The following is a 22,781-nucleotide window of genomic DNA, read 5'->3' on the forward strand; positions in this document are numbered from 1 at the left end:
ACTTTTATGTCACATTAAACAAAAAAAAATATACAAATTATGTTATCTTAGTTTTTATATACTTTAAATAAATGTACTATATTTAATAATATTTAATTTTCAAACTTTTTGTAATACCTTTAGGTTTTTCATTTTCAAATTCGATTTAATATTTTTTCCTAAATAACAATTAAGCTTTGCATTGAAAAAGACCAAAAGCTTTGCATTGAAAAAGAGCAAAAATAGAAAAATACTTATACAAAATTGCATTAAAAAAGACCAAAAATAGAAAAATATTTTTACATAAAAAATCTATATTTAACAAACTTAGAAATATATTTAATCGTATACGGACATGGAAAATAAATAAACACGTGATCTGATCTGCACAGGATATTTTTTTAATTCACTTCGCAACTTTTTATACCGTTACTTTATAAAGATTATTATTTGTCTATATGTCACCCAAAATACAAACTAACACACACATTTTAATGCACAATGTACAAGTCCTTTATGCACAAATGATGTGAATTTCATCAATCCGATTCTAGACAACATAGGAATCAAGCAGTCATAAAGCCGCATCTCCGTTCCCAGACCTCCGACCTGTATTTAATTCTCTGCCTGTTTGTTATACATACACACATATATATACATACATACACACACATTTCATGTATGTATATGCATCTTCGTTAGAGATTCTCCAGGTGCATTTTGGTGTGGTGAATAATGCAATCTCTAGCTGTTAATCTCCGCTCAACGCCGTCGTTTCACAGCCTTTCTCCGCCGTTAAACGCTGCCGTTTCCGGTAGCAGTAGAAATAATAATAATAATGCTTCGGTTTCGTTCCGCTTTCGTAGTCCGGTTCGATGTGTTCTTCAGTCTCCGTCTCTAGGTAATTTTATGTTTCTATATGCAGATTTTTTTTTTTTTTTTTTTTTTTGGCGTATAGTTAGTTGATTCAGGTCTGGTTTGATTTGAATTGAAAATATATTCAGGAATTAGGTTTTTTAGTTATTAATTACGAGTTTAATTAATTAATTTTTGAAGAGGAATAAGCATTATTAGTTACCAACAGATTAGTAAATAGTAACCTAACAGATTTTGTAAATTCTGTTACAAGTTAGTTAGAATGTACGGATTTAAGTGTATTTTTTTATGTTTCTAAATGCAGATTATCATTTTGAGTGTGTGTGTGTGTGTGGTTTTTTTTTTTTTTTTTTTTTTTTTTTTTTTTTTTTTTTTTTGTGTGTGTAGGTAGTTGATTCAGGTCTGGTTTGATTTGAATTGAAAATATGTTCAGGAATTAGGTTTTTTAGTTATCCTTTTTATGTTTCTAAATGCAGATTATCATTTTGTAAATTCTGTTACAAGTTTGTTAGAATGTACAGATTTGAGATTTTGTTTGTTTTTGCTGATTTGATATTGAATGATTTGTTTCCAGTTGCTGATGAAGCGGAATTCGTCGAAGCCTCTAGAAAAGGAAATTTGGTGCCACTTCACAAGTGCATATTTGCTGATCACTTGACTCCGGTGCTTGCGTACCGTTGTCTGGTTAAAGAGGATGATCGAGAGGCTCCAAGCTTCCTTTTCGAGTCGGTTGAGCCTGGTTTCCGGACCTCACAAGTTGTAAGATTATGTTTTGGTTCTGTTTATTCATTTAACAAGAGCTTGTTAGTGTATTTGATACAAACTGTTTTATCATGATGTTTTGAGTGTAAGTGTATATGATATAATGACATATTGATTTAAATATGTCAGGGACGATATAGTGTGGTGGGGTCTAATCCAGCAATTGAAATTGTTGCTAAAGAAAACAATGTGACTATTGTGGATCATGAGAAAGGAAGTTCTATTCAGAAGGTAGTTGATGATCCTATGGAAATTCCGAAAAGTCTCTCTGATGGTTGGAAACCTCAGCTTCTTGATGAACTTCCTGATACATTTTGCGGTATGATCGATCTTACGATAAATAAACTGGAAAACAAATGCTATGCTTGCTTTGTTTACAATGTATAATTTGTAATCATGAACAGGTGGCTGGGTTGGTTACTTTTCATATGACACCGTTCGCTATGTAGAAAAGAAAAAACTCTTGTTTATAGATGCACCACAAGATGACAGGAATCTAGCTGACATTCATCTTGGATTGTATGAAGATGTGATCGTTTTCGATCATGTGCAGAAGGTGCATATATCATAGTTATATACAATTTTTTTCCATCATTGATTCTGTATCTTTTTGATAAATAATTTTAATCTTCAGAAAGCATATATAATTCACTGGGTAAGGCTTGACCAGTATTCATCCACCGAAGAAGCTTACAAAGATGGAGTCAAACGTTTGGAAATATTGACGTCTAAAGTACACGATTGTGATCTGTAAGCGACTTATCTTCTCTATAACATTCTGATTGTTTCGTAATCCTTACTTAGTTCTCAATCATTAGGCCAAAGTTAGCTCCGGGCTCCGTTGAATTAAGCACCCAACAATTCGGAACTCCTTTAACCCAGTCGAGCATGACCAGTGACGAATACAAGTCAGCAGTATTGCAAGCGAAAGAACACATTCTTGCAGGTGATATTTTCCAGATTGTTTTAAGTCAGCGTTTTGAACGCCGAACGTTCGCAGATCCTTTCGAGATTTATCGCGCGCTGAGAGTCGTGAATCCAAGTCCATACATGACTTATTTGCAGGTACATTAACATTATTCATAAATTTAACTTTTCCAGTTATTTTTTTTACGTAACTCCTTGTGTCGTTTCATGTTGTCAGGCTCGGGGGTGTATCTTGGTTGGTTCAAGCCCAGAAATTCTGACTCGTGTGAAATCTGTAATTTATCAGTTTACTTCTTTTATATATATATATGCATTTCATTTCTGTTATTGTAAATTATCAAAAAGATTTATGAACTATATATTCTTTTTTTGACAGAATACGGTTGTTAACCGACCTTTAGCCGGGACCGTAAGAAGAGGAAGGACTCCAGATGAGGATGAACAGTTGGAGAAGATGCTGTTAAGTGATGAAAAGCAATGTGCGGAACACACCATGCTGGTTGACTTAGGGAGGAATGATGTCGGAAAGGTTAGTTTGGCTTTTTTTATTTGATATGCTTTCGTAGTTTATAAATATTTAAAATGTTTACTTTCTTAATGCAACCCGGATGTAGGTCACGAAACCTGGTTCGGTTAATGTGGAAAAGCTTATGACCGTTGAACGGTACTCCCATGTGATGCATATTAGTTCCACCGTAAGACACTATTATTTTGTTTGATGTTTCATATTTTGTTTCTATTACAACAACAATCTATCGATAATCTTGAATCGTTATGGCTCCCTTTTGGTTCTTAAAGGTGACTGGAGAGTTGCTCGATAATCTGACTTGCTGGGACGCCCTTTCTGCTGCACTTCCAGTTGGAACTGTTAGTGGTGCTCCAAAGGTTCGCTCTTCATACCATTAGCTTCTATATATTGCAAGATAAACGGGTTGGGTAACAGGTTAAAACGGGTTGGGGTCATTTTTCTATATTTTTTTGAAACACGTCCGGTCAAGTTTATCCAGTTGTATTTTTTTTTTTTTTCTGAATATATGGTTAATGAGGTTTAATTCATTAAAAATAGATTTCTGGGACTTTTAACCCATTTCCTTTTTAGTTATTTTTCATTTTACCTAATTGACCCGTTAGTTATTTTCAACTCTTGGACTTTTGATCGGATAAAACATAACCCGAGGCGACCCATACCTATCTGATGCAGGTGAAAGCCATGGAACTAATCGATAAACTGGAAGTTACAAGACGTGGGCCCTACAGTGGTGGGTTCGGATGGATATCCTTTTCTGGGGAAATGGACGTCGCCCTTTCTCTCAGGACCATGGTGTTCCTAACAGGAGCCCGTTTTGACACAATGTACTTGTACAAAGATGACACCAAGAGAAAGCAGTGGGTGGCTTACCTTCAAGCTGGTGCTGGTATTGTAGCCGACAGTGTTCCCGATGATGAGCAACAAGAGTGTGAAAACAAAGCAGCTGGTCTGGCCCGTGCCATCGATCTAGCTGAGTCGGCTTTTTGCCAATGAGTCAACAGCACTTTTGTAATGGGTCAGTTAGATATGATTGGTTTTTGTTGTTGAGTCATGGCCTGTTGGAAATGCAATTGTGTTGCTAGTGCAAAACATTATAGCTTATGGTTCACAAGCTTTATAAAAAGTTATCGAGTTCTTTTTAACTTAAGACAAGGCGGGTTCTTGGATGCAGGTCGTGTTCACTGGTCAAACCTGGCACGCGGCTGGAAATTTACATGAACATGACACGAATCCAAACATGATGCGTATTAGCAGGTTACGTATTAGCAGGTTGACACGAACTGGGGTCGTGCAATCTAAAATATACTTATTTTTTGCAAACTACTACCATATAATAATAAATTTACAGCTAAAAACCTAAAACAATTGTGTGTTACATCTATTTTTTTTAACAAGCCGGGGGTCTTACCGGAAGCAGCCTCTCTATTCCTACGGGGTAGAGGTAAGGCTGTCTACATCTTACCCTCCTCAGACCCTACCTTAGCTTTGCTATTGGTGGGATTTACTGAGTATGATTATGATGATCTATTTATCTTTTAACTTATAATTTCAACGTAAAATTACCAAAGATCATTCTCAAAAAAAAACTAGTATTAGAACCCATGTGATATGTTGCAACGGGTCTATAATTATTATATGCGGAATTTAGTTAAACCACAAGAACCATCCGTATAGCTAGTTCTAAAATATAAGTTAAAAAACAAATATTTACGTTTTATATATGAAATGAATAATTTAAACAAATATACTTTTTATATACATGTGAATATTAAAACGTTATAACTAAAGTAATGAACAGGGAAAACGTCGGTATACATTAAAAAAGTAAAAATTATTAGGCCGGATGATCGACAATTGAATTGTCATGTAATCAATTAAACAAAAATCTTAAATAGTTTTTTTAGGATATAGAATAAATAATGATTATACTTAGTGAAAAATAAAACAAAGAATGATAAAGAAAGAGAAGAAAATCTATGTTTAGAAATTAACAGAAATTTCTCTTATGATGTATTATAAGAGATTTTTTGTAAATGTTTCAAAAACTATTAGAAAAATTGGGACATTATCCAGGATTCAAATTCGAGTCGGAGTTTATTTTGAGCTTGTAACATTACCTATGACTCGAACCCTAGCTTTAAAGAGAGAAATGCTGTTAGCCTGAAATGAGAGAATCACAGAAGAAGAAGACGGAGGGAAAACCCCAAAACAAGCTTTTCTCTATAGCTTGGGGTTGTTATGTTTATAACTGTCACAACTAATTTCTTACACACATTACAATTCAGTCCTTCAACTATCAATATTACAATTGTTACCCTCAACTATTACTAACTGACATATTCCGTAACAATACCCCCTCCTTTAAAGCATTTTTGTCCTCAAAAATTGAAATTGGGAAAACGCAGTTGAATGTCTTCTAAGAATTCCCAAGAGGCTTCTGAAACGGGAAGACCTTCCCAATGGACCAACACCTTCATTGCAGCTTTGGAACCCCTCTTCACTAATTGTCTGTCCAATGGCTCGCGGCTGCAGTACAAATCTCGAGCCATGAGGAACTGGTCCAGTCAAGACGGTGGAACTATTGGCTTTCTTCAACAGGGAAACATGGAAAGTGTGGTGGATTTGAGCATAATCAGGTAAGTCTAACTTGTATGCAACCTTACCAACTCTTTGTAGCACTAGGAATGGACCAAAGTATCTGGGTGACAATTTTCTGTTGTGATGATTCTTTAGTGACTGTTGTGAAAATGGATGTAATTTGACATACACCCAATCCCCAGGTTCAAATACTCTATCAGTCCTATGTACATCACTGAGTTGTTTCATTCTGTTTCTAGCAACTTCAAGATTGGCTTTCAACCTTATAATCATACCCTCTCTATCTCTGTGATAATCTTCAACTGCTGCAACAGTGGTGTCACCAGGGATATAGGGAATGTGAATATTAGGTTTAACTCCAAATAGAGCTTCATGAGGTGTCATTCTAATAGTTGAGTGCCAAGTGGTATTATACCACCATTGGGCTAGAGGAATCCATTTCACCCAAGTCAGGGGAGCATCCATGCTCATAGCCCTCAAATATGATTCTAAACATCTGTTTAAAACCTCTGTCTGTCCATCAGACTGTGGGTGGTAAGAGGATGACATGGCCAGTTCAATCCCTTGCAGCTTCATAAATTCTCTCCAGAATGCACTTAGGAACATAGGATCTCTGTCTGATACTATAGTGGCTGGACAGCCGTGGATTTTGAACACATTATCCATTACAACCTTAGCCACAGTAGCAGCAGAATAGGGATGGCTTAGCAACAAGAAATGGCCATATTTAGTTAGCCTATCCACTAATACTAGAATTGTATCCTTGCCCTGGACTTTGGGTAATCCAGAAACAAAATCCATTGAAATATCACTGAAGATAGATTTTGGAACTGGCAGTGGTTGTAATAACCCTGGGGTAGCAGTTATTTCATACTTAGCTCTCTGGCAAACTGTGCACTCTTTAACAAACCTCTGCACATCTTTGGCACACCCTTTCCAATAGAAAAACTCCTTAATCTTGTTGAGTGTAGGGGTTAAACCTGAGTGTCCACCAATTGGTGATGCATGGAATAGGTTCAAAATGTCATTTTTAAGAGAGGAGTCATTAGGAATTAACAGCTTATCCTTCCTTCTTAAACACTGACCATCCCAACTTCTGTTTGCACAAAGTTCTCCATGTTCCAACTTGTCAATAAGGTCTTTGGTATCAGCATTGTTTTTCCAAGCATATTGAATCCTTTGCCATAGGGTAGGATCAATAGAGCTTAAACTGATCTGAAATAAGGCCATACCCTGCATCCTTGACAAGGCATCTGCTGCCACATTCTCAACCCCTTGTTTGTACGAAATCTCATAGTCATATCCCAATAATTTGGATAGCCACTTTTGTTGTAAGGGAGTAACTATTTTCTATTCCAGCAGATACTTTAAACTCTGGTGATCAGTTTTGATTACAAAAGGTTTAGTTATCAAGTAATGATGCCACTGTTTGACTGCCATGATAATAGCCAACAACTCTTTTTCATACACTGACAAACTCTGTTGTTTAGGAGATAATGCCTTACTCACATATGCAAGGGGGTGTCCTTCTTGCATTAACACTGCCCCCATCCCTTTTGCAGAGGCATCAGTTTCTACAATGAATTTTTTTGAAAAATTAGGAAGTTTCAGAACAGGAGGTGTACTTAGGGCCTCTTTGAGTTGATCAAAGGCCAACTGAGCCTCATTGGACCACTTAAAACCATCTTTTTTCAACAATTCAGTAAGAGGTTTAGCCAAGGATCCAAAACTTTTAATAAATCTTCTGTAATAGCCTGCTAACCCTAGGAAGCCCCTTAGCTGTTTGATAGTGGTTGGAATAGGCCATTCTTGAACTGCTTTCAACTTGTTAGGATCAGTGGAAACACCATCTTTAGTAATGATATGGCCTAGATACTCAACTTTACCCCCACCAAATGAGCATTTGGACTTTTTGGCCTTGAGAGAATTAATTCTCATCAATTGCAGCACAGACTTTAAGTCCAACAAATGCTGTTGCCATGTACCACTGTACACTAAGATGTCATCAAAAAAGACTAATGCACATTTCCTTAGCACATCTTTGAATGTGGCATTCATTAAAGATTGAAATGTGGCTGGTGCATTAGTAAGGCCAAAGGGTAACTTCAAAAACTCAAAATGGCCTTGATGAGTCTTGAATGCAGTTTTATAGATATCAGGCTCATACATCCTTACCTGATGATATCCGGATCTCAAGTCAAGTTTAGAAAATATGCTAGCACCCTGCAACTCATCCAACAGTTCTTCAATTAAAGGAATGGGAAAAACATCTTTGACAGTTGCCTCATTTAATCTTCGGTAGTCCACACACATCCTCCAGGACCCATCCTTCTTTTTGACAAGAACTACTGGTGCAGCAAAAGAACTACTGCTGTGTCTTATAACTCCTGAATCCAACAATTCTTGTGTCATCTGTTCAATAATATCCTTCTGGGCAGCAGGGTATCTATAAGGTTTTAAGTTCAAGTTTACTGCATCATCTTTCAATACAATTTTGTGATCAGAAGGTCTTGAAGGGGGTAGACCCTGGGGTACCTCAAAAATGTCTTCATATTCTTGTAACAAGTTATCTAGATTAGCCCTTCCTTCATTGTCACCAATGATTGGTTGATACATACATTGCTTAGCTTCTGAATCTTGCACGGTAAACAACTGAGCTTGAATCAGCTAATCTTGAGTTTGAATCATACTGGTTATCTTTTCCATGGAGCATAAACTTACACCTTTTTTCTTGGTGCCCTTCAACTCAAAATCTTGACCAGCAATAGTGAATTTCATAGTGAGATTCTTAAAATTCCAAATGATGTCATTCAAAGTTTCCAACCATTGAATACCCAATACCAAATCATAGTTATTCAAATCAATGACTAGCATGTCTGCAGTGAACCAATTTCCTTGCATAACCCACTGAAAGTCCTTACAAACATTCATACATTCTACTTTTTTCCAGTTACCTGTACATTCTGTACTTGTTTCACAGGGCACTTTAACTTCTGAGCTAAGGCTTTGCTCATGAAGTTATGAGTTGATCCACTATCCAGTAATATATACAAGCATTTAGTACCAATAGTACCAATTACCTGCATTGTTGAGAAGGATGGGATGCCCATTATGGCATTCAAAGAAATCTGAGGATCTCCTTGAATATCAGCCACATCAATCACCAACCCTTCTATTTCTTGATCTTCAACATATTCATCTACTTCAACCAAAAATAACTGTTTCTTCCCTTTGCAAACCCTACTGTGCCCAGGGACATATTTTTCATTGCAGAAAAAACATTCCCCTTTTGCCCTCTTGTCATCCATGTACTTATTAGTGACTTTCTTAGGAACCAAAGCATTGGAAGGCATAGAATTAACAAGTGTTGCTAACACAGGTTGTTTAGCAATACTAGTTAGATTATTAGTCTTTGTAATGTGCTGTTTGTAACTAGTTGAACTGCTACCAGTCACATTACGCCAACCCAATGTTTTGTTTGTTTGTTCCTGTAATCTTGCCAAAGAATAAGTTTCTCTTAGACTCTTTGGTTTGAACATTTTTACATGGCATTTGATTTCTGGTTTCAAACCCTCAATGAATAAACTGATTGTATATTCATCAGGTAAAGTCACCTTATTCAATAGCAAGTCAAATTCATCACAATAGTCTTCCAACTCACCAGTTTGGGTCAATGCCTTGAGTGCACCCATGGCATCTTCTATTAATGTTGCAGCAAATCTAGTAGCTGCATGTCTGGTGTATTCATCCCACGCCACATCACAAATCTGTTTTCCAGAAGACTTCATGAACCCTTGATGCCATTGTAAGGCTCTCCCCTCTAAGTGCACAGCAGCATATCTAACCTTGTATTTTTCAGGGGTTTCATCAATTGAAAAGAAATGTTCGCACTTATACAACCATCCTTCTACATCATCACCATTAAATTTTGGAAACTCAACCTTTGTCAAACGATTGTTACTGATTCTATCACCCTCATTTCTTGGAATCAAAGTGCCTTGTTGTTCCATCTTTGAAAATGTTGCTTGCATCTGATCAAAAGCTGCTTTCAAGCTCATCAACGTTTCTTGATTTTGTGTTGTAAAAGCATCTATTCGGTTGATGTCTTTTGCAAGACGTTCAACTTCCTGATTTCGAGTAGCCATATTACTGATTTAGCAAGAGTGAATGAAAATTGCAGAAATGAAGGAAGGACAAAAAATGAAAAACAAGAATCAAGAATCAGGCAACTGATTAATGATATGGAATAGAATGATCAACGATTGATCACTCCTAGAATCAATGAAAATGAGTAGGAATTTTGAACGAATCGAAGAATTGATGAAGGAATTGGAAGGAACACGCTGAAGAAGATGATCGGAATACTGGTGGTAGCGGGAATCAATGAGCTCCGATGAGAATCGGTTGGCTCTGATACCAATTGTTAGCCTGAAATGAGAGAATCACAGAAGAAGAAGGAGGGAAAACCCCAAAACAAGCTTTTCTCTATAGCTTGGGGTTGTTATGTTTATAACTGTCACAACTAATTTCTTACACACATTACAATTCAGTCCTTCAACTATCAATATTACAATTATTACCCTCAACTATTACTAACTGACATATTCCGTAACAAATGCAAACAAAATGAACTCAAACTTAATCAATTTTGAGTTCTCAAGGTCGAGTCATTTACAAAAACAAAACAAAATATTACTTTACTCTCATGATTCAATCAGGCCAGTGTTGAATGCATAATTGGATATAGTCGGTTCACCTATCTTGAGACATATTATTGTCTAATTATCCTGCTGACATTTATATCCGTATTAATATATGTCAGAAATACAGGATTAACAAGAGCTTTATAAAGCTTTCACAAATAATCAACCAATCAACCAGTTCTGTACAAAAGATTCAATAAGAACAAAAGATTGACTGAATAGAATACTGAAATATCATCAACGAGATGATCTCAACGTGATGACGATTGTAGATCTCTCGAAGTACGTGAGAGATAAGAAGCTGATGTGCAAAAGAAAGGAATGATCCAGAGACTGTATATGTTCCACGCATATGCTAAGGGTTTATAAAGCCCAGGCTGCAGAATGCCCTTTATTACTCCAGCCCAATGCCAGCTAATATCCAGCCCAAACTGTAGCAATGGTCAACTTAAAGGCAACCCAAATCTCGCATAAATGGAAACAAGTAACAAGAATAAGAAACAATAATAATGGAAATAAATAAAGTATTAAAACTGAAAGTCGTCAATATCTTTAACACCTCCCTCAGTTTTAATACTAAAAGGATTTGATAATCCTAAAGACTTACACATTTTGTTATGATCTGCTGGAAGTAACCCTTTTGTGAACATATCAGCCAATTGGTCACCAGAGCTAACACCAACAGTTTTAACCAATCCCGAAGCTATCTTTTCTCTAAGGAAGAAGAGATCGATCTCAAAGTGTTTGGTTTTGTCATGAAAGACAGGGTTTGCCGCGATAGATAACGCAGCAGTGCTATCGCATTTCAAAACAACCGGTAGATCAACTTTAACCTGTAATTCTTGCAACACATTGATCAGCCACATAATTTCACAAAGTGCAGCACACATAGATCTGTATTCTGCTTCAGCAGATGATCTAGAGACCACACTTTGTTTTTTACTTTTCCAAGAGATTAAAGAATTGCCCAAAAAAATGCCAAAGCCAGTGACAGATTTTCTACTGTCAACACACTTTGCCCAGTCTGAATCTGCATATGCAGATAATTCAAATTTTTCACTCTGTTTGAACATAAGACCAGCGCCAGGAGCATTCTTCAAATACCTTAATAACTTAAAGGCAATTTGAGAGTGAGCAGCAGTGGGCTTATGCATATATTGAGAAAGATAATGAACTGTGTAGGCTATATCAGGTCTTGTATGGGATAGATAGATCAACTTCCCAACAAGTTTCTGATATTTGCCTATATCAACAAAGTTTGAGGCTTCCTTTTTGCACAAGTTTGAGACAGAGTAATTTGGCTCAATAGGACAACTCACCGGCTTACAACCACTCAAGCCAAATTCATTTAGGAGGTCCATACAATACTTCCTTTGAGACAAAACAATACCTTCATGAGTTCTTATAACTTCGATTCCTAAAAAGAATTTTAGCAGACCCAAGTCTTTGATTAAAAACTCTGATTTTAAGAGTGTTTTAACATTGTTAATTTCCTTTTCATTGTTTCCAGTTAAAATTATATCGTCTACATAAACAAGGAGAACAATGAACACACCATCATTATTCTTTATAAACATAGAGTAATCACATTTGGATTGGACAAAGCGAATGTTTATCAGAACATTAACCAGCCTCTCATTCCACATTCGAGGCGCTTGTTTCAAGCTTTATAAAGACTTGTTGAGTTTGCACACTTTATTAATGTTATCATTAGTTTTCAGACCATCAGGCAAGTCCATAAACACTTCTTCTTTCAAATTTCCATATAAAAAGGCATTATTGATGTCTAACTGAAATAATGGCCAGTTAAACTGAACGGACATACTAATAACACATCTTATTGTGACCATTTTCACTACCGGCGAGAAGGTTTCATCAAAGTCGATCCCTTCTCTTTGATTGAAACCTTTGGCCACAAGTCTCGCCTTATACCTTTCAATTTCACCTGTGGACCTATATTTGACTCTATATACCCATTTACAGCCTATAGATCTTTTTCCTTTTGGAAGATCAACAATGGTCCAAGTATTATTCTTATGAAGAGCACTAATCTCTTCGTTCATAGCATTTATCCAGTTAGTGTCCTTAACAGCTTCAGTATAAGAACTGGGTTCAACAGTTTTGTTCACATTAGAAGCAAAACAGACACTTTCAGATGGCAAATTAGCATAGTTAACAACTTTATCATACCCAAACTTAACTCTACCTTCAACAACATAATCATCAAAGTGTTTAATGACAAAAACAGATCTGGTAGACTTCCTAGTTGCAACATGGGTACCCTCAGGAAGGTTGGATTCATCATTACTACTTGACTCAGCCCTCACAGAACTTGTTTCAGAACCATTCAGTTGTTGATCACTAGCCATGCCATTAGATGTTGATGGCTGCTGAGTGTCACAAGAAGATGATTCAACAGGACTACTGTGTGGCTGAGTTACAGTAGTTGAATCATTGTGTACCTCCTCTTCATCATCGGGATTTGTTTCACTTGAAAATTCAAAGTTGTCGAAAAAGTTTGAGTGATTTAATGACTCATTATTTTCAAGATCCTTTTGTAAAGCCAAGTTAGTCTTGTAAGGAAAAACGTTTTCATAAAAGCTAACATCTCTTGAAAAAATAAATTTTCTTTGATCTAGACTCCAAACTTTATAGCCCTTTTTGTAATTAGAATAACCTATGAAAACACACTTTTCAGCCCTTTCTTCAAGTCTATCATTATTGGTTAAAATAGTAAAGAAGCACAGACAACCAAAGATTTTCAAGTGATTAAGAGAAGGTTTGAACCCAAAGAGTAATTCATAAGGAGATCTACCATTTAACACAGAGGAGGGTGTCCTGTTGATTAAATATGAAGCAGTAAGAATGCATTCAGACCAAAATTTTAAAGGAATACCAGACTGAAACAGTAATGCTCTTGCAGTATTCAATAAATGCCTATGTTTCCTTTCAACAATTTCATTTTGCTGAGGGATGTAACTACAAGATGTTTGATGTATTATCCCATGAGTTTTAACAAAATTTGACATTTGTGAATTAATAAACTCAGTTCCATTATCAGTTCTAAGAACTTTAATTTTGACCTCAAACTGGGTTTCAACCAGATTAAAAAAAACTTTGAACATTTTCAAATACTTCAAGCTTGGACTTCATTAAGTAAATCCACACAGATCTAGAGTAATCATCAACAATAGTAAGAAAGTATTTATACCCTTCTATACTAGACACCTTATAAGGCCCCCAAACATCTAGATGAATTAAATCACCAACCCTTTTTGATTTGTGTTCACTTAAAGGAAAAGGGACTCTATGTTGTTTGGCTTTATGACAAACATCACAAGCATCAGTATTACTATTAGATTTGAGATTCAGAACACTTAAGACTTGATCAGAAGGATGTCCAAGTCTAGAGTGCCAGAGTTTTACTGTTTCAGCCTGATTAAAGCAAACAATAACATAATTGAAGGAATTACCACAAAAATATAACCCATCAGTTTGTTTACCAGTCACCAGGGTTTTCTTTAAGCAAGAATCCTGAATATAACAAGTAGTTTCATCAAAAACAACCTTAAGCTTGTTATCCTTAGCCAACTTGTGCACAAAAATTAAATTGACACAATACTCAGGAACAACAAAAACATCTTTGAGAATAACTGAATTAGATAATTTATAGCAGCCTATTTTGGTGACCTTTGCATTAGTTCCATTTGGATGTTTAACAGAAATATTGTACTCAGACACATCAACCAAATTAAACATGTTGTCACTAGACATAACCATATGTTGATTGGCACCAGAATCAATTATCCAAGTCAAGTTGTTATTAGACCAGATTTTACTATTAAAATAGTACGTTTTCTTATGCCAGCCTAGAGAAGAGAAAACGTTATAACTATTACCTCCTACATTTGTCTTTGAAGAGTCTTCCATCTTTTTCTCATTAAGCAATCCTAACAGCTTAGAAAATTGTTCAGAAGTAAGAGAGTTCAAAGAATTATCAGCAGATGAAGAAGTCACAGACTTATCATTCACAGAATTGTTGGATACTCCAGATTTTGACCATTGATTATTGTTCTTAGATCTATAATTTGGAGGATATCCATGTAGCTCAAAACATTTATCAACCATATGACCAACTTTGTTACAATGAGTACACTTTAGATTAGGATTTGGTCCTTTATTGAACTTTCTTTTATTTTCATTAAACTGATTTGCCTTAGAGGCAAAACCAACATTAGGAGTTTTTGAAACACTGTTAGACTCCCTATGTGACTCTTTTCTTGAGATGATTGAAAAAGCAGTTTTTACAGTAGGCAAAGGATCTCTGGTTAACAAGTTGGTCCTAACAGGTTGATAAATATCATCTAAACCCATTAGAAATTGCATAAGTTTTATTAAGTGGCTGAATTCATTATATTTAGTAGCAGCATTGCAGGTACAGGAAGGTAACTGAAGCATGGCATCAAATTGTTTCAACATGGTGTTAATCCTATGATAATAATCAGAGACACTAGATCCATTTTGATTCACAGAATTAATCTTTTGATACAAACCAAAAACTACTGAACCATCAACTTTATCATATGTTTCTTTCAAATCATTCCATACTTCAGAAGCAAGTTCAGAATAAACTTGACCAACATACAATTCATCAGAAATAGAATTTAGAATCCAAGTCAACACAATAGAATTACATCTATCCCACTGTTTACCTAGAACATCATCAGTTTTTGACCTTAGACAAGTACCATCAACGAAGCCTAATTTATTTTTAGCCAATAAAGCAAGTTTCATAGCATTTGACCACACTATATAATTCTCAGTTCCTTTTAATTTGATATTAACAATAGTAAGACCACTTGAATCACTAGCATGTAAGTACAGAGGATCACTGGCATCTAGCTTGCTTATCAAAGTAACAGAAGAATCAGTCTTATCACCCATATTGAGCAATAAAAAGTAACAGCCAAATAAAGCAACAATCAGATAGACACAAATAACAGGAAGTAACCAGAATCACAGATCAAACGGTAACACACACTCACTGAGAATGAAAATAACCAAAAACAGAAGACAAACAAGTCACAAGCCAAAACCAAGAGCCAACCACGAACAAAAGGCGAAACTACACCAGTGTTCCAGATCGTTGGTTCGTCACTCAAAAGGTGCCAACGCAGGTCTTAGTGTAGAAGCCAACTACCTTATTACACAAAGAAAAAAGGACAGATCTCACCGAGGGATTTTCCCAAGTTAGGGTTCTCCGAAAAATAACTCACAGTTGTAACCTTCACTTAGGGTTACAGACTGTGAGGCAGGAAGACAGTGAAAAATGCTCCAAGTAATGAACAGCGCCTCCCTTGATCCGGATTTACACCTCGATCAGCAGAAACCCTAGATCTGACTTCAGATCTAGAAACCCCCAAAAACCAGAGCACAACACAAACCGATTAACAAGGATTGCTAATCAATCTTCAATCAGCAGCGGAAGAACACCAAGAACACTCGATTCAACCTTTGTGCTCTGATACCATGTCAGAAACATAGGATTAACAAGAGCTTTATAAAGCTTTCACAAATAATCAACCAGTTCTGTACAAAGGATTCAATAAGAACAAAATATTGACTGAACAGAATACTGAAATATCATCAACGAGATGATCTCAACGTGATGACGATTGTAGATCTCTCAAAGTACGTGAGAGATAAGAAGCTGATGTGCAAAAGAAAGGAATGATCCAGAGACTGTATATGTTCCACGCATATGCTAAGGGTTTATAAAGCCCAGGCTACAGAATGCCCTTTATTACTCCAGCCCAATGCCAGTTAATATCTAGCCTAAACTGTAGCAACGGTCAACTTAAAGGCAGCCCAAATCTCGCATAAATGGAAACAAGTAACAAGAATAAGAAACAATAATAATGGAAATAAATAAAGTATTAAAACTGAAAGTCGTCAATATCTTTAACAATATATAATAAATTTCCCATGAGGTGGTATAAATATGTATCCTCTTTATTGAACATACACCATATCAATTATTCAATCAACTAAATATAGGGCTGTAAATGAATTGAACATTTAACGAACAGTTCGTGAACCGTTCGGCGAGAAGTTCGTTTACGTTCGTTCGTTTGATAAATAAACGAACATGAACAAGAAATTCCGTTCAATTAGTTAAATGAGCGAACATGAACAGAGGTCTCGTTCGTTCAATTGTGTTCGTGAACGTTCGGTAACGTGTTCGTGAACGTTCGTTCATGTTTGTTTGTTTATCTTGTTCATGAGTTTTTTGTACTTTTATTTATTTCATCTAAAACTTTTATATTTTTTAACTTTTATTTAATTTATTATCCTAAAAGTTAAATAGAAAATCATATTCCCACCGTGCTTATGCACCGTTTCACTTTCCTTCCTCAATATCCGCATTAATAAACACTATCAACCTCTGTTTCACTATCATGGCTTCAAGTTCCAGCTTGCTTCCTCCCTCATCCACCTCTAGACAAGGCAAATACACACTTGGACTGGGCCAATGGACTTTTTTTGCCTTTTTCGGCCTATGGAAGAATTGCAATTTGCGAATATTGCTTACTTTTTTTTTTTTTTTGCTTTTATATTTGTCATTGCCATATAGGATGACATTGACAAGATAATGGCATCCTGAAATTTCAAGTTAATATTTTATTAGAACTACTATTGAATGAAAAGACGGATTTTTGTTTTATTTATATTGCATTGTGCTGAAATTATATAACTATTACGAGTAAAATGTCTGGATAGTTCCTGTGGTTTTGTAAATTAACACCTATAGTCTTCAACTTTTGGAAATTACACCAGTGCTTCCTATGGTTTGACGAGTTGTTACTCGGATAGTCCCTGTAGTGGATGTCCTATAGTTTTCTCCGTTAAATCCATCTGAAATTATTTATTTACCCCTCCTTTTAAAAAATAAAAAAAAAACAAATATGGATTATTAAAAGTGTGGGCCCACCATATTTACCCCTCCCTTATAAACAACCGGCCACCCACCTCCACCGCCACCCACCATCACCATAGCCACCCTACCCTTGACCGCCGGACAAACACCCACCCCGCCCCTTCATCGCTGACCAAACCCTCACCCCCTGCCACCTTCCTCACTCCACAACAACCAAACCCCACTGAACCACTTTGTTCATCCCCTTCTTTCTTTCTCAGTCTTAAGAACACCACCATCATGCGTGTTGCTTCTCAACTTCCACAACACATAGATCCAACACCACTGTGGAGAAAATATGATTAAAATTTGCAGCAGGCACTCAATTATTAATGGTTCAGCTGCACCGATAAAATCTGCAAGGAGTAAAAGGGGCGACGAGCAAAGGGGTGGGGATTATGTATACAGATTGTTTGAGTGGGTTATTGCGAGATTAAAAAGAGAATTTGGGGTGTTTGAATTGGTGCGGCGGTTATATTTTAGGGTGGAGGTGGTGCGGCGGTTATATTTTAGGGTGGAGGTGGTGCGGCGGTCGGGGTTCAGGGATGAGGTGGTGCAACGGTGGTGGTTCGGTGTCATGATTGTGGTTGTTACAGTGGTTGATTGTTGGTGTTTGGTAGATGTGGTGTGGTATGCTGGTGGTGACAGGTGGTTTTGTGGTGGTGGTAGTGGTGGTTTTGAAGAGTGATTCACAAATTTAGAGAGAGAGGTGGGGTGGGGGTGGGGTGTTATATATTTGTATTTAATAATTAATTGTGAGACCCAATTGATATTTTAAATGATTAATTAGTTTTTTCTTATATTTTAACAAAAGCAAGGGGTAATTTTGTCATTTTACATGGATTTAACGGAGAAAATTAATGGACATCCACTCTAGGGATTATCCGTGTAACAACTCGTCAAACCACAGGGACCACCGGTGTAATTTCCAAAAGTTGGGGACTATAGGTGTTAATTTACAAAACCACAGGGATTATCCGGGCATTTTACTCAACTATTATGAAATCATCATCATCATACTCAGTAAATCCCACCAATAGCAAAGCTAAGGTAGGGTCTGAGGAGAGTAAGATGTAGACAGCCTTATCTCTACTCCGTAGGAATAGAGATGCTGCTTCCAGTGAGATCCCGGCTCGATAGTAGTTTTGCATCAAGCCTTCGACATAAGATAGATAACTATTATGAAATAAAACACTAAAAAGAGTCAAGTAAAAGTAGAGTTATAGGGTTAAAAGTGAAACTAATCAAGTTTTGTGTGAGGTAGAGATAAAATGAAACTTAAGGAACAAGAAGTCAAGAACACAACAAAAAACTACATAATTACACTTACACATTCAATTGTTAACTCTTAACAATAAATACAACAATACATCCTTTAAAGCTTTACCAATGGCACAAACAGTACTTCCTCAACATCAAGTTACCATGATGAGTAACTTGATCTTCAACAGTTTTAATTCTTCATCTACTTAATTTCAATAACTAGGAACCTTCTTCAGTAGCAACAACTTAATTTGTAGGAAGTTGTTCTTCAGTAGAAAGAGTTCTTGTATTGTATTGTATTTATATCACTAAAGACTTGTAATTGCTCCAGTTGTGAGAGGGAAGGGGTAAGGCAAACAAACTAGTAAACTCATCACTAAAACTAAGATTCCTAATGCAACATACTTGTTATCGGGCTCGCTTATTTCTTCAGCCAGTGGAGCAATCGGCCCGTGTTGTAAAAAGAATATCAAAACTACCCAATAAAACGCCACGTCATCCTGTAATGACAATAGCCCCAGCAACACGATAGAAGCAGCTGATAATCGGTATGCAGCCTGCAAAAGACAACCACGAGTTCCTATTATATTTCGTCGGTTTTCGTGCTTCATATCATGAAAACTGAAAATGAACAAAAGATGTTTAGCCCGGCCCAGCCCAAACTAGCTCGTTTTAAAGTAAAAGAAGATCATGAAGCAAAAAATGGGACCTTTCGACCCCATATAGCAGAAGAAATTCGACCACCATCTAGCTCGCCTGCAGGGATGCTGTTGATTCCATTGATGAGAAGCCCAGCCCAAGCCCAAATCACCAACGGATTCACAGTTATCATTGCTCCTTCTTTAAGAACATCACCAAACAGCAGTTTTGCTATACAAAAATAATAAAATGAAACTATATATTATCACGTAGGGGCTACAAACAAGAACATATTGAATAATTAGGCAGATAAAAATATACCTATCCCACCAACAAGAAATGATTTGTGAAATACCGAAGCATCAACAACAACGGTTGATGGTAAGTAAAAGCCCAAAATCAAAAGAACAAGGCCCAATGAAAAGCCCGTGAAAGGTCCTGCTGCTGCGATCTTAAGAAGAAGCTCACGATTTGGTACAATGCTTAGAATCCGTGTTATTGCACCAAAAGAGCCTATCTGCCACAAACATACGTTTAGTAAGCGCCTCACGTATAAAGCTAAGTATCGGAGGTGGCAAAACAGATGGATGGGCGGGCAGCTTGGGTAATGGTCAAAATGGTTTTTTTGGTATGTGTTGAAACGGGTCGGGTTGGGCTATAGATAGGCAAAAAAAATTTAAAATAAGGGCTTTGCTATTTGTTGTTGTAAGTAAACTAGGGCTGATTACTTAGAAAGGTAACCAAATTTGGTTTGATTTTTATTTTAAGCAACCATTTTTTACACTAGAAAAAAACACCTTCAATTTAAGGACCGATGATGTGGCAGCTGACGTGTCAGTAACTTTTGACTATGTTGACTTTTTTACTTGATGCCTGAAAACCTTTATCTTACCTCTAAGTCAAAAAATTTGAAACTTCAAATTTACTTTTTGAGCTAAATAGGTGGCGTCTGCGATGGTGTGGTGGTGAGAAACAGTGGTCATGGGTGGGTTTGCCCGTTTCGATCCATTAAAAGTTAGCAGGTTTTATAAAAGTGACCCATGACTCCATGAGGTAACCCAAGTTGACCCGTTTGTATAATTAGAGTAGACCCAAATAGTCACGTGTAAACAAAACATAAAATTCCATAATTAGTTACCTTTATATGCAGTTACTGAAGGATATCCGTGGTATATTTTTTCTTTTATTTTATGAACCCGGTTCATATTAAATATGTGTTTATTTTGTCACAAGGATTTAGTCAAAAACATTTCAAAATAAACTTTAACTAGTAAAAAAAATATACACATTTTGGCAACGGAAGCGTATGTAACAAAATTAATATAAACACTTTTATACCAAGGATTACCCGTAATGGAACAAGGTCACCAACATGCAAACACGAAATAGAACATCAACCATAGGGGGTTTAGATATACCTTCGGTTACTAAATAACCGGTTGAGACACCGAGGTTCAACGAACGAATGCTAGTTACACGAACGAGAGATACGCGAATGTGAGCCGGGTCTCGGCGGTGGTGACCGGCGGCGGGCGGCGGCGACCGGCGGAGAGCGGCGGCGGCGGGCGGTGGTGACCGGTTTGGGTGTGTGAGTTGAGAGAGTTTTGCTACCTTGTATGTTTTTCTTCTCAAAACAAGACCCATATTTATAGGCCATGGACAACTTGAATGCTTGCCAAGTGTAAGACATGCAAAATTGCATGTGTTTTGATTGGCCACAAGTTAGGTGGATGACAAGTGGTGAAAAGATTCCTTGCATGTAATTCCATTGGCTGAAATCTAGGTGCTTGCCAAATGGTGATACAAGAGAATTCTTGTCCCACCCGATTTACGAACCCGTCTCTCAGTTCAATACCCGCGTATCGTTCGTAATTACCAGTTATTAGTTAAGTGGATTTTTAGTTCGTTGACCACGGTGTAACTCTTACGGGTCAAGACCCGGTCGGCAGCGTTGACTTATCGAACCGGACATAAATATCCAACAGCTCCCACTTGGACGGTCTCTGATAAGATCTCAACGCAGACAGCCAGCGGTGCTCTAGCTACACATGGCTGCCCCCAACAGGTCATGACACTTTAAAGTCACTAACCAAGGTATCTTCCCTTTAGCAATGGCTTGCTACTTGAAGACAATAGACTTATGGCAATCGTTGTCATCTATCCCTTCTGTAAAAGACATCAATTGAACAATGAGACATGGATCAGATTCAATCTCATATGGCGTTCAATCATTATCGTTCTCGTTCAAGAATCAAAGTGGTCCAATCAAACACACAGTAAGTTTGGGTAAGGCCTTACACTTCACCAGTTTGAATCAACGAGGGCGCCCAGATGTCTAACTGTTACATATAATGTAAGAGTACAGAATCCTATCTTGACTACATACAACTCCCACTGAACTTCAGAACCACTCCCAACCAATGCCTTTATGACTGGCAGTTACGCGACAGCGATTGACACTGATCAAAGAATAGTCTTTAGTAAACGGAAGTTCTAGTATGTATCTCAGGTCAGAGGATACTAAATGAGTATGCCCAAATCAAAACATCTTATGACTAAGATCCATGAAGATGATTTGATGCGAGTTACATCCAGCATCATTCATAATGAAGCCTGTGAATTTGGAAGTCAATTCCTTGAGTCCAAAATCAGAATAGTCTTAATTCAGAGTCGTTCCCACGAGTCTGATCGACTACGGATAATTTAGAATACAAGATTCACGGATTAAACGTATCAAAATCGAACACAGTTGTAGGATTCAAGAATTGCATTTAACTAGTAAACCAAAATGAATACAGGAATACAACTGTTTGATGTTCGTACATCCAAATACTAAATCAAAACATTTCACTAGCTAATCTAAGCCCAATAGCATCCATATGACGGCCATGTTTCTCTTGAGTCATTGGCTTAGTAAATGGGTCAGCTAAGTTTTGATCTGTGTCAATTTTGCTTATAACGATGTCTCCACGTTCCACAATCTCACGTATGTAGTGAAATTTTCTCAAAATGTGCTTGGCTTTGTGATGTGATCTAGGCTCCTTGGCTTGAGCAATAGCACCTGTGTTATCACAAAATATCTGGATGGGTTTCATGATACTTGGAACCACATCGAGATCGGCTATGAACTTCTTCATCCAAGCAGCTTCCTTTGCGGCATCTGATGCGGCAATGTACTCAGATTCCGTGGTAGAATCAGCTACAACACTCTGCTTGGAGCTTTTCCATGAGACAGCTCCTCCGTTGAGAGTGAACACGAAACCCGTTTGTGAGCGAGAGGTATCTCGATCAGTTTGAAAACTAGCATCAGTGTAACATTTTACAGTGAGCTCCTCATTGACTCCTCCAAATATCAAGAACATATCTTTTGTCCTTCTCAAGTACTTAAGGATGTTCTTAACTGCAGTCCAGTGGGCAACCCCAGGGTTCTGCTGGTAACGGCTGGTCATGCTCAAAGCATACGAGACGTCTGGTCGAGTACATACCATAGCATACATGATAGAACCAATCGCTGAAGCATATGGAACTC

General features: G+C 37.0%; 3 protein-coding genes across 3 annotated transcripts; 1 reads left to right on the top strand and 2 right to left on the bottom strand.

Moving 5' to 3' along the window:
- The first annotated feature begins 480 nt into the window (after positions 1-480).
- On the top strand, positions 481-4,215 carry LOC110894970 (anthranilate synthase alpha subunit 1, chloroplastic). The gene is made up of 11 exons (XM_022142230.2): positions 481-880; positions 1,430-1,614; positions 1,747-1,936; positions 2,022-2,173; positions 2,252-2,367; positions 2,436-2,682; positions 2,762-2,818; positions 2,921-3,073; positions 3,159-3,239; positions 3,343-3,429; positions 3,746-4,215. The coding sequence occupies exons 1-11, from the start codon at positions 715-717 to the stop codon at positions 4,064-4,066; spliced, it is 1,755 nt and encodes a 584-aa protein (XP_021997922.1). The 5' UTR covers positions 481-714; the 3' UTR covers positions 4,067-4,215.
- A 6,686-nt stretch (positions 4,216-10,901) lies between these two features.
- Positions 10,902-12,020, bottom strand: LOC110892886 (uncharacterized mitochondrial protein AtMg00810-like). The gene has a single exon (XM_022140022.1). The coding sequence runs from the start codon at positions 12,018-12,020 to the stop codon at positions 10,902-10,904; it is 1,119 nt and encodes a 372-aa protein (XP_021995714.1).
- Positions 12,021-18,676: 6,656 nt separating this feature from the next.
- On the bottom strand, positions 18,677-20,896 carry LOC110894969 (probable zinc metalloprotease EGY2, chloroplastic). Its single transcript, XM_035981270.1, has 4 exons — positions 20,633-20,896; positions 19,574-19,907; positions 19,323-19,483; positions 18,677-19,170 (listed from the first exon to the last, which is right to left on the bottom strand). The coding sequence occupies exons 1-4, from the start codon at positions 20,894-20,896 to the stop codon at positions 18,922-18,924; spliced, it is 1,008 nt and encodes a 335-aa protein (XP_035837163.1). The 3' UTR covers positions 18,677-18,921.
- Positions 20,897-22,781: the final 1,885 nt, after the last annotated feature.

Source organism: Helianthus annuus, chromosome 12 (genome assembly GCF_002127325.2).
Source record: "Helianthus annuus cultivar XRQ/B chromosome 12, HanXRQr2.0-SUNRISE, whole genome shotgun sequence".
Classification (NCBI taxonomy): Eukaryota; Viridiplantae; Streptophyta; class Magnoliopsida; order Asterales; family Asteraceae; genus Helianthus; species Helianthus annuus.